The sequence below is a fragment of the Pristiophorus japonicus genome, chromosome X, assembly GCF_044704955.1.
Source record: "Pristiophorus japonicus isolate sPriJap1 chromosome X, sPriJap1.hap1, whole genome shotgun sequence".
In the NCBI taxonomy this organism is placed as follows: domain Eukaryota; kingdom Metazoa; phylum Chordata; class Chondrichthyes; family Pristiophoridae; genus Pristiophorus; species Pristiophorus japonicus.
The window spans coordinates 38652683-38666582 of record NC_092010.1 but is presented as its reverse complement, the minus strand read 5'-3'; the positions used below and the strand labels follow the sequence as shown (position 1 = coordinate 38666582).

Here is a 13900-nt window from a genome sequence, read left to right as displayed (position 1 = left end):
ATCACCGACCTGGATCTTGCTGACGTCCCTCTTCGCTGCCGTCGCCCTCCTGCACCAGCTCGCGCTTGGTGCAGGGCCGTGCAGTGTTTCATTGTTACCACACTGAGGAGGAACAGGACAAGCATAATACACAGCCTCCACATCTCTAGTTGGGGTTAAAGGTCAGGCATATTGCAGACAGCTGTCTTGAATCTGACATTTAATGGATGTTGGTCTCTCTGTCCTCTGACAGCAGTGCTGATGCCTGCAGCCTGTGGCTCATCTCTGAAATGTGAGTCATAGCTCAGCGTATTAAAAGCTGATTTGAAGTGAGAGAACTTCTCTTTCTAACAGCTGCAACAGACTTTTAAAAAAAAAACATCTCCATATCACATTTTGTATGGTTTCAAATCCTTTTTCTCGTCTTTATTTTTTTCTCCCTTTACAGCTGTTTCCAGGCTGCTTGTCTCCCACTTCCTGCTGCTCTGGAGCTGGGTGCAACAGTTGGCCTGCAATGGCTGCCCCTTTCAATCCTGCCAAGTGGGTAGGGAGGGAGCCTGGCAATGACCTGTCCAGTGGCCAAGATCAGGAATTCGGCAGAGCAAAGATCACACCTTGCGTCCCACCTCAAATAAATCGCATTGATTCAAATGATCAGTACACACAAGATCTGACAGGACGCTGTTCATGGTTAGTGAATGGAAAAAAACAAATCTCGTTTTAGCTATGAGTATTCACTGAAGCATTCTACCCATAAATACATGGGCCTTGTTGGCACAGTGCCCTTATTACAGGCGTAAAGCAGGCACCTAAACGTCTAATAGGGCAAGTGGTACATGCACACCCATGCCTTGTTTACTAAAAGTATTTTACTATCTGGTTCCCCACCCCACCCCAATTGTTCTCCCCTCCAGTCTGCCTTGGTTATAGCTTCACCTGAGATGGAGGATAGGGAAGCAGCTCTAAGGCTTCGCCCTGGAACTATCCCTCCCGTGGAAAGGGGCCCTGTGTTTCTCTCTGCTTTGGTTCCAGTGCATTTGAAGGCAGTGCAAGTGCTAATTATTGTGTTGGTGTGGGAGGTTTGGACTGTGTCTGCTTTAAATTGTCCCTTGTCCTTTTTACATGACAGTGCTACTACCAATGGGGCAGATCCCCCAGCATATAGTGCTGGAGCCCTTCGAATAGAAGCAGTTCTGTAATATAAAGGTCCATTCGGCTTAACAAATTAACAGCGCCAGATGCAATTGTGTCATCGGGCCCTTCGCTATGTGATAATGCAGATCAAGTGTCCTGCTACCATGATGACAGCGGTCTATTAACAGTGACTTGGGACAGATTAGAAGGAGCGAGAGTTGATTTTAGATTGTTAACTCCAGCCAACCTCCGCCATGTTATCACGACCTCTCAACAGAGGCAATGTTATATTGCAGCGCCGGCACTGGGACTTTATGTGGGATATCTCAAGAGTGTGTTACAAGATGTCACCTTTTCGACAGGAGAGCCACGCTCGAATAGTTTATCAACATCAACTGAGCTAAGTCACTGCCTGGAAACACCTACACACAGGTGTCTCTGTATAATGTACAGACCCTCCTCCACCCTGTTCACTATTTTCTCTCATCTGTTTGACCCAGTTATCAGGCGAGGGATCAACGAAGCTCACACCAGCCACCCACCATACACCGTACTTCAGTCCTGCTCCCCCAGTCGTTCAGACACATTGGCACCCAGGGCTGTGATGCAGATAGACAGGTGGTGGGGGTGGCAGTCCTCCACTACCTCAACCACATGGTTATTTTTAAACTGAAGCTGATCATGTCCTGACTAGCAGTTAGGAGCAGTGCTGCTCTATGCTGGGCTCCCAGTGCAGGCGAACGTGTCCCAGTGGTGGCAGCACTGTAATTGTTCTCCCCCTTCCCAGCCTAAACATGCAGAGTTCAATTGGAACACCCCAACTGCCACACTGCATGAGATCAGCTAACTTGGACCAACATAAGAACATAAGATAAGAAAGGAGCAGGAGTAGGCCATACGGCCCCTCGAGCCTGCTCCACCATTTAATACGATCATGGCTGATCCGATCATGGACTCGGCTCCACTTCCCTGCCCGCTCCCCATAACCCCTTAATCCCTTATCGGTTAAGAAACTGTCTATCTCTGTCTTAAATTTATTCAATGACCCAGCTTCCACAGCTCTCTCAAGCAGCGAATTCCACAGATTTACAACCCTCTGAGAGAAAAAATTCCTCATCTCAGTTTTAAATCTTATTCTAAGATTATGCCCCCTAGTTCTAGTCTCCCCTATCAGTGGAAACATCCTCTCTGTATCCACTTTGTCAAGCCCCCTCATAATCTGATCCGTTTCGATAAGATCACCTCTCATTCTTCTGAATTCCAATGACCAGGGAGCTTCCTGCTCTGTGTGACTTAGCACCACACACAGGGGTACATTTACCACAGAGCCTTCAGGGGAGCTCTAGTCTCTGTATATTTTAATAATTGATTTAAACTTGTGACCTCTGATAAGAGTGAACATTTTTAATGGAACTGTCCTTGCCCAGATACAAGGAGACCACCACAAATAAATTCTAAAATATACTTTATTTGCACATAACAAAATAAATACTATACATTAGTGTACACACTATAAAAACAGAATGGTCCCTAATCTTCTAGAAACATACAAAGACTATGACCTCATACAGTCTAAGACACAGATAAAAGAGTTCCTTTAATGCAGGGGTTGCAGGTGTGACAGTCCAGGTTATAAGTCATTGCTTATTATCCTTTATATTCCAAAACCAATTCTACATTTAGACATTAAGCTAAATTCTATCAAATACATTGTATTTTCCTTTAGCCACAGTTATATCTATGACTTGGGCTGATGCTCCTTTGAATAATGCTGGATGCCCAGTTTGCTCGAGTGCCCCTTTAATCTAGGCTGACACTCAGTGCAGCACTGACATTGTTGGAGGGGCAGTACTGAGGGAGTGCCGCACTGTCGGGGGGCAGTACTGAGGGAGTGCCGCACGGTCGGGGGCAGTACTGAGGGAGCGCTGCACTGTCGGAGGGGCAGTACTGAGGGAGCGCCGCACTGTTGGAGAGGCGGTAGTGAGGGAGCGCTGCACTGTCGGAGGGGCAGTACTGAGGGAGCGCTGCACTGTCGGTGGGGCAGTACTGAGGGAGCACTGCACTGTCGGAGGGGCGGTAGTGAGGGAGCGCCACACTGTCGGAGGGGCGGTACTGAGCCAGCGCTGCACTGTTGGAGGGGCAGTACTGAGGGAGCGCCGCACTGTTGGAGGGGCGGTAGTGAGGGAGCGCCGCACTGTCGGAGGGGCAGTACTGAGGGAGCGCTGCACTGTCGGAGGGGCAGTACTGAGCGCCGCACTGTTGGAGAGGCGGTAGTGAGGGAGCGCTGCACTGTCGGAGGGGCAGTACTGAGGGAGCGCTGCACTGTCGGAGGGGCAGTACTGAGGGAGCACTGCACTGTCGGAGGGGCGGTAGTGAGGGAGCGCCACACTGTCGGAGGGGCGGTACTGAGCCAGCGCTGCACTGTTGGAGGGGCAGTACTGAGGGAGCGCCGCACTGTTGGAGGGGCGGTAGTGAGGGAGCGCTGCACTGTCGGAGGGGCAGTACTGAGGGAGCACTGCACTGTCGGAGGGGCAGTACTGAGGGAGCGCCGCACTGTCGGAAGGGCAGTAGTGAGGGGCGGTACTGAGCCAGCGCTGCACTGTCGGAGGGGCGGTAGTGAGGGAGCGCCGCACTGTCGGAGGGGCGGTAGTGAGGGAGCGCCGCACTGTCGGAGGGGCAGTACTGAGGGAGCGCCGCACTGTCAGTTGCCATCTTTCGGATGAGATATTAAACCGAGACCCTGTCTGCGCTCTCGGGTGGATGTAAAAGATCCCATGGCACTATTTTGAAGAAGAGCAGGGGAGTTCTCCCCAGTGTCCTGGCCAATATTTATCCCTCAGCCATCACTAAAACAGATTATGTGGTCATTATCTCATTGCTGTTTGTGGGCGCTTGCTATGCACAAATTGGCTGCCGTGTTTCCCACATTACAACAGTGATACAATTCAAAAGTGCTTCATTGGCTGTAAAGCGCGTTGGGACGTCCTGAGGTTCTGAAAGACACTGTAGAAATGCAAGTTCTCTTTCTTTTCTTTTTAAATGCTACAGTGCTGATATTGAATGAGAGGGGTGATTAGCTCATCTTTTATTCCTCATTTTAATGCCTGCTATTTGAGTTTACCCCATCCATCGCTTTACTCCCCAGTCAGGAGGGTGGACTACCTGCTGCTAGGGGTGTGCATTAGAATGCTCCCTGCTGATTCACTCTCCAGCCCAGTCTCAATGGAAATCTTGCTGAGTAGGGAATGGCAAGCGTGAATCTTCATTCTTCCCCCACTCCACTGCACCACACGACGACGCAGTAACAGACTGTAATACTGAGGGCAAACGTCTTTAGTTATCTCCATGATTTTCATGCCTGCTTTGGAGACACCCGGCTGATCTATGCTGGCCAGTCTTCGTCACAACTCACTATCACCTAAACCTCTAACTACAAGCACAGTAAGCAAGTTACATTGAGAAGGAAAATGAGATAAGGTTTTGAACAGATCACTCATGAAAAGCTATCGATGGCACTGATACAACCTTTCTCTTTTCCGGGGGACTTTGGTACAGCTGCAGTTCACTTTTGGAGCTTAAAATGAATGTCTACCCGTTAAAAACAAGGTAACTTTAGCATTGTGTTACAAAAAAAAAATCAGTGAACATCTCCAACGATATAATGCATTTTAAGAGGCAATGAGGAAGTACATAATTAACCGCGGCTTAAACCAGTACTACAGACTGCAATAGATCTGTCTCTATTTGGCCAGTCCTCTCTTCCCCTTCCGACCACACGTGACTACAGCAGCGACTCAGTGCGAAGGGGATTCACTCCACCCTGGGGTTTTCTGTGCTCAGTGATTACAGTTTGTTTTTATATTGTAACCCACACTCTGCCAACAGGAAGGAGATGGGATTTCAGTCGCCTCCATTTTGCCTGTGTGAAACCAAACCCTGAATTAAATCCAATGATTCCTGTGCAGACTCCTGTCCCCTTTACTAGTTCCAAACCAGAAGCAATAATCATTTTTATAAAACTGAAGTAGCTCAGTGTGAAATCTGGCTTGGTTCTTTGCAGGTGAGGATTAGGATTTCCTGGGATGTGGGCGTAGCTGACAAGGCCAGCAGTTATTGCCCATCCCGAATTGCCCTTGACACGGTGGTGGTGAGCGATGTTCCGTGGAAGCTGCGCTTTGTTATGCGCGGCCTGTTTCTTTTAGTGCGCGGCCCCTTTAAATTTCCGCGCATGTGCGGTATTTACAGCGGAGAAGCTGGCGAGCGGCCTGCGCGGGACCGTTCCCATTGCTGCGCGGGGACAGATTAGAGGGAATATTGGTGGTGAGCCTCCTTCATGAACCGTCCATGTGGTCTCACAGATTGTCTCTCACTTTAACGGTCTTCATGAAAATATGTTTTTTTTAAATCCCACCCGTTGACATAAATCATGTGCTGGATGCCCCGCGTCTCTTCGTACAAGAAAATTACTTTTGCAACGCACTTTTTCATCAAGACAGCGCCTGTTTAAGATATAACTGGTAGAGGGGGTTGTGCTTTGGGAGCTTGGAGAGCGGGACCAACATCACATTTATATTACAACTTGCCTCTGGAGGTAGCACTACACTAGTGGTCCCAGAGCATCTGGCAGCACAGACCTCCCCACCCCCACCACAAGAGATGGTGTATCCCTGTGGGAGCAAACATACGGCACCTGCCACCATTTTGGCCTGGATACCTGACAGGGGAGTAACCATGATCAAGAAAGTGGTTCTCCCAGGACAAGGCTAGCCCATTGCACTTCGGGTGTACTGATGTCCCCAAATGCGGGATACTCGACTGCAAAATTTGTGGACAAGTTGAGCTCTCAACTCAGCCATACATTAGGTACAGGCCAAGCACTGGGCCCATCCGATATGGGCTGAGTCCTCAGCTGATCCTGCACAATCCAGCAATGCAGTTTACATTCTGCTGGTGTGTCCAGACCTCTTCCGCCACCCCCCCCCCCCCCCCCCCCGGCTAACATTAGGGAAGGTCTACAGCCAGTAACAGAAAGTTGCAATTGCAACTTCCGAACAACTGTGCAGGCTCAGTTATGTCTCAATTGGCACTCCGAATCCATCCTGCAGTGGAAACACATGAACAAACAAAGGAATCACAGAAACATGACGCCAATCTCTCAGTCAACATGTGGTTGCGGGATTAAAACATTTACATCTTCCCCCACAACAATTAAAAAAAATAGAAACACAAGCATCCAAACTCCTATTCTGTACCAAGATAAAGCAGAGGCTGAAACTGAATGAGGCAGATGGTGAAATTGACAGCATTTGTTTCTTTGGTTTATTACTCATTGAGTCACAGACCTTTCATTTCACACAATGCCTCCACTGTTAGCTTGGCATCATATCCGTGAAGAAAAAATCTCAATTTGTTTCCTTAAATAAATTAACGAATTGAAATGGGATCTGGAACATTTGCAGATGTAAAACAAACTGAAATAGATGTTCGGGGATATTGACTATTCACACTGATGTAAACGAGGAGACTCCAGATCGACAGACGATTATTATTTTGTTTCACTTCATCGTCTGGGTCACTTCTACCTTGAGAGTTGTCTTTGCACAACTCAATATATCATCATATTCCACTGTATGCCAAAGCTATGCATCACTAGCCCTGCTCTCTAAAATATTAGTTAATGTTCCTGTAACCAATGGGCAATTCAATCGGTAAGCGCACAGCCAAGTGTGAACTGAACCATAGGGGCCAGGACGCTCTAAGTATCCACTCCCACAGAGATCTCACTGAAAAGGTGCAGGTGCGGGAAGTGAGGACAGGATCGGAACTGGCTCCGATACCTACTGACACACCTTGTCCAGGTTCGCACATAAAGAATGTGTCACTCAAGTAACGTAGAAGAGGTTGGGGGGAACTTGAGCAAAATCATCAGGAGAAGGGGGAAAGAATTGCATGGAGGGGGAGGAGGGTCTGTGTGTAGGTGGTTCCAGTTAGTAACTTAGCTCAATTGATGTTGATAAACCCTTCGAGCGTGGCTCTCCTGTCTAAAAGGGGACATCTTGTAACACACTCTGAGATATCCCATGTACAAGCTTCCAGCGCAAGTACTGCAATACAGGTGCAGCGTCGAGAATCCGGAACCCTCAGGACCGAGGCCGTTCCGCACTCCGGGCTTTCCCGGACTCGCGATCGTCTTTCTGACGTCACGAATCCGGAAATACCCGAGCCCAGGTTCGGGTATTTCCGGATTTAGGAACGTCAGAAAAGACAAGGGGCGGGGGCCGCCGTGGAGGCCCCGAGGTAAGGGCAGCAGCGGCGAGGCCTGAGATTGGCGAGTCCAGATTCCGGAACATTTTACGGATTCCGGACGACTCTGCCACCGTTCGGTCCGGATTCCAGAACATTCTGGATTCCTGAACTCCGGGTTTTCGATGCTGCACCTGTATAACATTGTCTCTGTTCGGATGTTACAATACCCTACAGCCAACCTCTGCACTTTATAATCTAAGAGCAACTGGAGCTCCTTCCAATCACTTCCAGCTCACTGTTAATGGAGGCGAACTCTGCACAGGTCGACACCGTGAAGCCCTGGCCTGCCTCCTGGCCGGCACTGCTTCAATGTAGAATGTGCAGTTCCATCTCAGACCTGTCTACACTGGTGATCTGTAGCGCAGATGGAATCCGAGTCTGTACCCTCTTTGTATTAAAGAGCAGCAGTGGATAAATCTGAACTCCGAATGGAGCAGGATTCACGTGGAATGGTTCCAGATCTCATTTGTGTGAGTGTCTGATCTGAATTATCTCCAGAATGACCATCCCACAGTATAGTGCCAACTCATGCCTCTCAAAATAATTTTCCGAGATTACAATTAGACAAATCACTGCCTAATCTAATTGTGTGTGTGGGGTGGTTAACTTCAAACTTGGCAGTGAAGATCCCACTCATCCCCTGAGATCATCATATGCAGTCCCAATAGCTTCAGTCTCTGTTTTTTTTTGTTGGTTTCCTTGCGTCCATTTGCTTTCATTATTTCACCCATCCTCCTGCTCCCTTTTCACTGCTTTTAGTCCGTTCTCGATGTTATTGGAGGCTGATTGACAGCTGCCTTTCAGACACTCCCGGCTTTCTGCTTTTCGAACAAAAAGGGAAGCAAGACGATTAGGATAAAACATATTAGTAACAAGTTAACCCTTTATTATAAACAGTGCTCTCCATACAATGGTATAGGGAGGAGTCATAGCATCATGCAGCACAGAAGGAGGTCATTCAGCCCATTGTGCCTGTGCCGGCTCTTTGAACGAGCGATCCAATCAGTCCCACTTTCCCCCACAACTCTTTAAATAAGAGACAAAAGAAACATTAGTTCAAGTGCCCCCCGATCTGGGGGACACTCCAGACACTTTTCAACTGCCCTTTTTTTGTGATTTTTTTTTGGGGGGCATTAAAATCATAAATTTTACAAGTGCCCCCTATAAAAGGGGAGGGGAACACTAAAAACCCGGCAATTAAAACAAATGAAACTTTAAAACATATAAAATCAAATTAAAATTTGGTTGCCGGGGGTGATGATGCACTCCAGTCCCTCCGGCGCCCACCTCTTGTCTTTCCCCCACAGCCCTGCAAATCTTTCTGCCACCTGCATTGCTGAGTGGCTCCATTTAGGTTGCCCAGACCTGATACGGGGCCATCTCGCCCTGGCAAACATGCTCTGGACTGGGTACCGTGACATACTGTGCTGTGTTTCCCTAGGGTTGGGCTGTTCTGGACTGGTGAAAAGACTGCTTTCATCTGTGACTCCTATTCAGATGAATGGAGCTGCGCCGTGACGCAGACAGCACCTCTCTGTCAGTGACCAGAAGAGCAACCAACATCACTAAAACAGATGATCTGGTCATTATCACATTGCTGTTTGTGGGAGCTTGTTGTGCGCAAATTGGCTGCTGCGTTTCCCACATTACAACAGTGAGTACATTTCAAAAGTGCTTCATTCACTAAAGTGCTCTGGGACGACCTGAGGTCATGAAAGGTGCTATAGAAATACAACTCTTTCTTTATTTGCCAATCAAAGTAACATCAGTGTAAGAACAACAACAACATGTATTTGTATAGTACCTTTAATGCAGTAAAACATCCCAAGGTGCTTCACAGGAGACAAAGCAAATAAATTTGAGATGTTTATAAAGGTGGCTGAAGAGCAGAACTGGTGAGGGGCTTCTTGCTTGAATCACTCTGGGGATTCCCTTTAGGTTTTTATCTGGCCACTTCAAGTGATACGCTCAGACAAAAGGTCAGCCCTACCTCCACACCCGCCCCCTGCCCTCCGCCACCTACTGCTGATTTTGGAATGATTTAGAGTGCGTTTAGTTTGAGGTCTGATCTCACCCCCGCAGGCCTCCCACACAAAACCTCGTTCAGTTCTCAGTTTATTGTCGACTGGCACCTCACCTCCGCTCTGGGGAATCCCCCGCCTGCGGGGGCTCAGGCTGCCTCGCCAGCCATGTGATGCCAGCTTAGCCAATCGGAGCCCCTCGTCCAGCAGAGCGTGCTGCAGGAGGTGCCGGTTCCAGGCGGCCTGGGTGCTGGTGACCTTTGGCATGTCTGTCGAGGTGCACGGTGGCGAGCTGAGCCTCCAATGACATTCTGGGCATGAAGAGGAGAAGAGCAAACACAAATCAGTCATTGAGGAATGTGGTTCACACATAATAAAGAAAAAACAAAACGTCAAATGGAGTAAATCCGGGCCTTGCCTTTCAACTTGGTTAACCTTGGTGTTTAGGAACACAGGAACAGATGGAGGCCATTCAGCCCCTCGAGCCTGTTACATTAGGAACAGAAGGAGGCCATTCAGCCCCTCGAGCCTGTTACATTAGGAACAGGAGGAGGCCATTCAGCTCCTCGAATCTGTTACATTAGGAACAGGAGGAGGCCATTCAGCCCCTCGAGCCTGTTACATTGGGAACAGGAGGAGTCCATTCAGCCCCTCGAGCCTGTTACATTAGGAACAGGAGGAGGCCATTCAGCCCTTCGAGCCTGTTACATTAGGAACAGAAGGAGGCCATTCAGCCCCTCGAGCCTGTTACATTAGGAACAGGAGGAGGCCATTCAGCCCCTCGAGCCTGTTACATAAGGAACATGAAGAGGCCATTCAGCCTCTCGAGCCTGTTACATTAGGAACAGGAGGAGGCCATTCAGCCGCTCGAATCTGTTACATTAGGAACAGGAGGAGGCCATTCAGCCTCTCGAATCTGTTACATTAGGAACAGGAGGAGGCCATTCAGCCCCTCGAGCCTGTTACATTAGGAACAGGAGGAGGCCATTCAGCCCCTCGAGTCTGTTACATTAGGAACAGGAGGAGGCCATTCAGCCCCTCGAGCCTGTTACATTAGGAACAGAAGGAGGCCATTCAGCCCCTCGAGCCTGTTACATTAGGAACAGGAGGAGGCCATTCAGCCCCTCGAGCCTGTTACATTAGGAACAGGAGGAGGCCATTCAGCGCCTCGAGCCTGTTACATTAGGAACAGGAGGAGGCCATTCAGCCCCTCGAATCTGTTACATTAGGAACAGGAGGAGGCCATTCAGCCCCTCGAATCTGTTACATTAGGAACAGAAGGAGGCCATTCAGCCCCTCGAGCCTGTTACATTAGGAACAGGAGGAGGCCATTCAGCCCCTCGAATCTGTTACATTAGGAACAGGAGGAGGCCATTCAGCCCCTCGAGCCTGTTACATTAGGAACAGGAGGAGGCCATTCAGCCCCTCGAGCCTGTTACATTAGGAACAGGAGGAGGCCATTCAGCCCCTCGAGCCTGTTACATTAGGAACAGGAGGAGGCCATTCAGCCTCTCGAGCCTGTTACATTAGGAACAGGAGGAGGCCATTCAGCCCCTCGAGCCTGTTCCGCAATTCAATGTGATCATGGCTGATCTGTGACTAAGTCCATATACCCGCCTTTGCCCCATATCTCTTAATATCCTTGGCTTGCAAAAATCTTATCAATCTCAGATTTAAAATTATTAATTGAGCTCGCATCTATTGCTTTTTGTGGGTTCAAGATCCACTCCAGAGACTTGAGCAAATACGCGAAGCTGACACTCCCAGTGCAGTACTGAGGGAGTGCACCGGGCACTGTCAACTCTAAACAGGTGGATATTCGATCCCCTTGCTGTATTTGAAGAAGAGCAGAGAGTTATCCTGGTGTTCTGTCCAATATTTATCCCTGAAACCAACACCGCCAAGAAGAGAGTCACTGCTCATTCATTGCGGTTTGTTTGCCTGCATAACAACAGTTGCTGCAGTTCAAAGCAATGTATGTCGAGTAAATCTGGAACTAGAAAGGTGGGTGAGGCCTGGAAACTGGAACAATTTATGATCTCTGGGTGCTGTAATGGGGAGATCAAAGGGCCTTCTTCATCAGAACTGATGTTGTGACAGGAGAGACCAGTCAATTAAATTACAGTGAGCAACTTTCATTTATTATCCTGACTGGTGAATACAGTTTCTGTAAACTTTAAAATAAAGCTGTGGATCAGTAATTTTTTGTCAACACAACTTTCCCCCTCACGCCCCCGCAAAAAAAAAAGCAGCGAAAATGTAAAGTGGTGGCAGTTGCTGTACATACCCTGCAGGCGTCCAGAGAGGATGTCGCTGGACAGGCTGCTGTTATCCTCCTCTGTGTTATATTTGGACCCTGCTGAATCTATGCCTCGGTGTTCGAAGAATTCTGTCTGACTTGGCACCACCATTGTGCGCCCAGAGCCTACTTCTGAGTGGTTCTTATTGGAAAAAAAGGAACGGCTGAATAAGCGAGCGTGTGAATGACACTGTACCGCCCCAAACCCTGACACTCCAAACCCTGACACTGTACTTCCCCAAACCCTGACACTGTACCTCCCTAAACCCTGACACTCCAAAACCTGACACTGTACCTCCCCAAACCCTGACACTGTACCTCCCCAAACCCTGACACTGTACCTCCCCAAACCCTGACACTCCAAACCCTGACACTATACTTCCCCAAACCCTGACACTGTACCTCCCCAAACCCTGACACTGTACCTCCCCAAACCCTGACACTGTACTGCCCCAAACCCTGACACTCCAAACCCTGACACTGTACTTCCCCAAACCCTGACACTGTACCTCCCCAAACCCTGACACTCCAAACCCTGACACTGTACTTCCCCAAACCCTGACACTGTACCTCCCCAAACCCTGACACTGTACCTCCCCAAACCCTGACACTCCAAACCCTGACACTGTACCTCCCCAAACCCTGACACTGTACCTCCCCAAACCCTGACACTGTACTTCCCCAAACCCTGATACCCCAAACCCTGACACTGTACTTCCCCAAACCCTGACACTGTACTTCCCCAAACCCTGATACCCCAAACCCTGACACTGTACCTCCCCAAACCCTGATACCCCAAACCCTGACACTGTACTTCCCCAAACCCTGACATTGTACCTCCCCAAACCCTGATACCCCAAACCCTGACACTACTTCCCCAAACCCTGACACTGTACCTCCCCAAACCCTGACACTGTACTTCCCCAAACCCTGACACTGTACCTCCCCAAACCCTGACACTGTACTTCCCCAAACCCTGACACTGTACTTCCCCAAACCCTGACACTGTACCGCCCCAAACCCTGACACTGTACCTCCCCAAACCCTGACACTGTACCTCCCCAAACCCTGACACTCCCAACCCTGACACTGTACCTCCCCAAACCCTGACACTGTACTTCCCCAAACCCTGACACTGTACTTCCCCAAACCCTGATACCCCAAACCCTGACACTGTACCTCCCCAAACCCTGATACCCCAAACCCTGACACTGTACTTCCCCAAACCCTGACACTGTACCTCCCCAAACCCTGACACTGTACCTCCCCAAACCCTGACACTGTACCTCTCCAAACCCTGATACCCCAAACCCTGACACTACTTCCACAAACCCTGACACTGTACTTCCCCAAACCCTGACACTGTACCTCCCCAAACCCTGACACTGTACTTCCCCAAACCCTGACACTGTACCTCCCCAAACCCTGACACTCCAAACCCTGACACTGTACTTCCCCAAACCCTGACACTGTACTTCCCCAAACCCTGACACTGTACCGCCCCAAACCCTGACACTGTACCTCCCCAAACCCTGACACTGTACCTCCCCAAACCCTGACACTGTACCGCCCCAAACCCTGACACTGTACCGCCCCAAACCCTGACACTGTACCTCCCCAAACCCTGACACTGTACCGCCCCAAACCCTGACACTGTACTTCCCCAAACCCTGACACTGTACTTCCCCAAACCCTGACATTGTACTTCCCCAAACCCTGACACTGTACCGCCCCAAACCCTGACACTGTACCTCCCCAAACCCTGACACTGTACCGCCCCAAACCCTGACACTGTACTTCCCCAAACCCTGACATTGTACTTCCCCAAACCCTGACACTGTACCGCCCCAAACCCTGACACTGTACTTCCCCAAACCCCGACACTGTAGCACATTGCAGGGACCTTAAACCCGGAGACTGGACTTACCTCGAGTATTATATTCTTCACAGCAGGACCATCGACTTCATCAGAATTTAATCTGAAGGTAGAATAATGATGAAAAACAGCTTTAGAAGATGTCAATGAAATGTAGGCTCGAATAGAATATGCTATTTTTATTTCTTCACCAGCCAGCAGCCCCCCCCCCCCCCCACAATTCTCTCCCCGTCTCTCCTGAAGGCACTGAGTTATGTTGGTTACTTATTGCACAGGCACGCGCCG

At 49.3% G+C, this 13900-nt stretch overlaps 2 protein-coding genes across 5 annotated transcripts in view; one reads left to right on the top strand and one right to left on the bottom strand.

The window, feature by feature from the left end:
* The window catches only part of nab2 (NGFI-A binding protein 2 (EGR1 binding protein 2)), a 45917-nt gene that overhangs the window by 22566 nt on the left and 9451 nt on the right, over positions 1–13900 (bottom strand). Inside the window, exons 4-6 of one of the 3 annotated variants that reach the window (XM_070869704.1) lie at positions 13667–13718; positions 11728–11881; positions 7481–8240 (exon numbers count right to left, since the gene is read on the bottom strand). In XM_070869704.1, the coding sequence (XP_070725805.1) occupies positions 8143–8240; positions 11728–11881; positions 13667–13718 (304 nt within the window). In that variant the 3' untranslated portion in view covers positions 7481–8142. Of the gene's footprint in view, positions 1–7480; positions 8241–11727; positions 11882–13666; positions 13719–13900 lie in introns of those variants that run through there. The other 2 variants (XM_070869705.1, XM_070869706.1) reach the window with 2 other exon arrangements.
* nemp1 (nuclear envelope integral membrane protein 1) overlaps positions 8888–13900 on the top strand; it is a 129242-nt gene continuing 124229 nt past the window's right edge. The window contains exon 1 of one of the 2 annotated variants that reach the window (XM_070869702.1): positions 8888–9073. The gene's annotated coding sequence lies outside the window, so the exon portion shown is untranslated. The remainder of the gene's footprint in view (positions 9074–13900) is intronic. The other variant, XM_070869703.1, reaches the window with a different exon arrangement.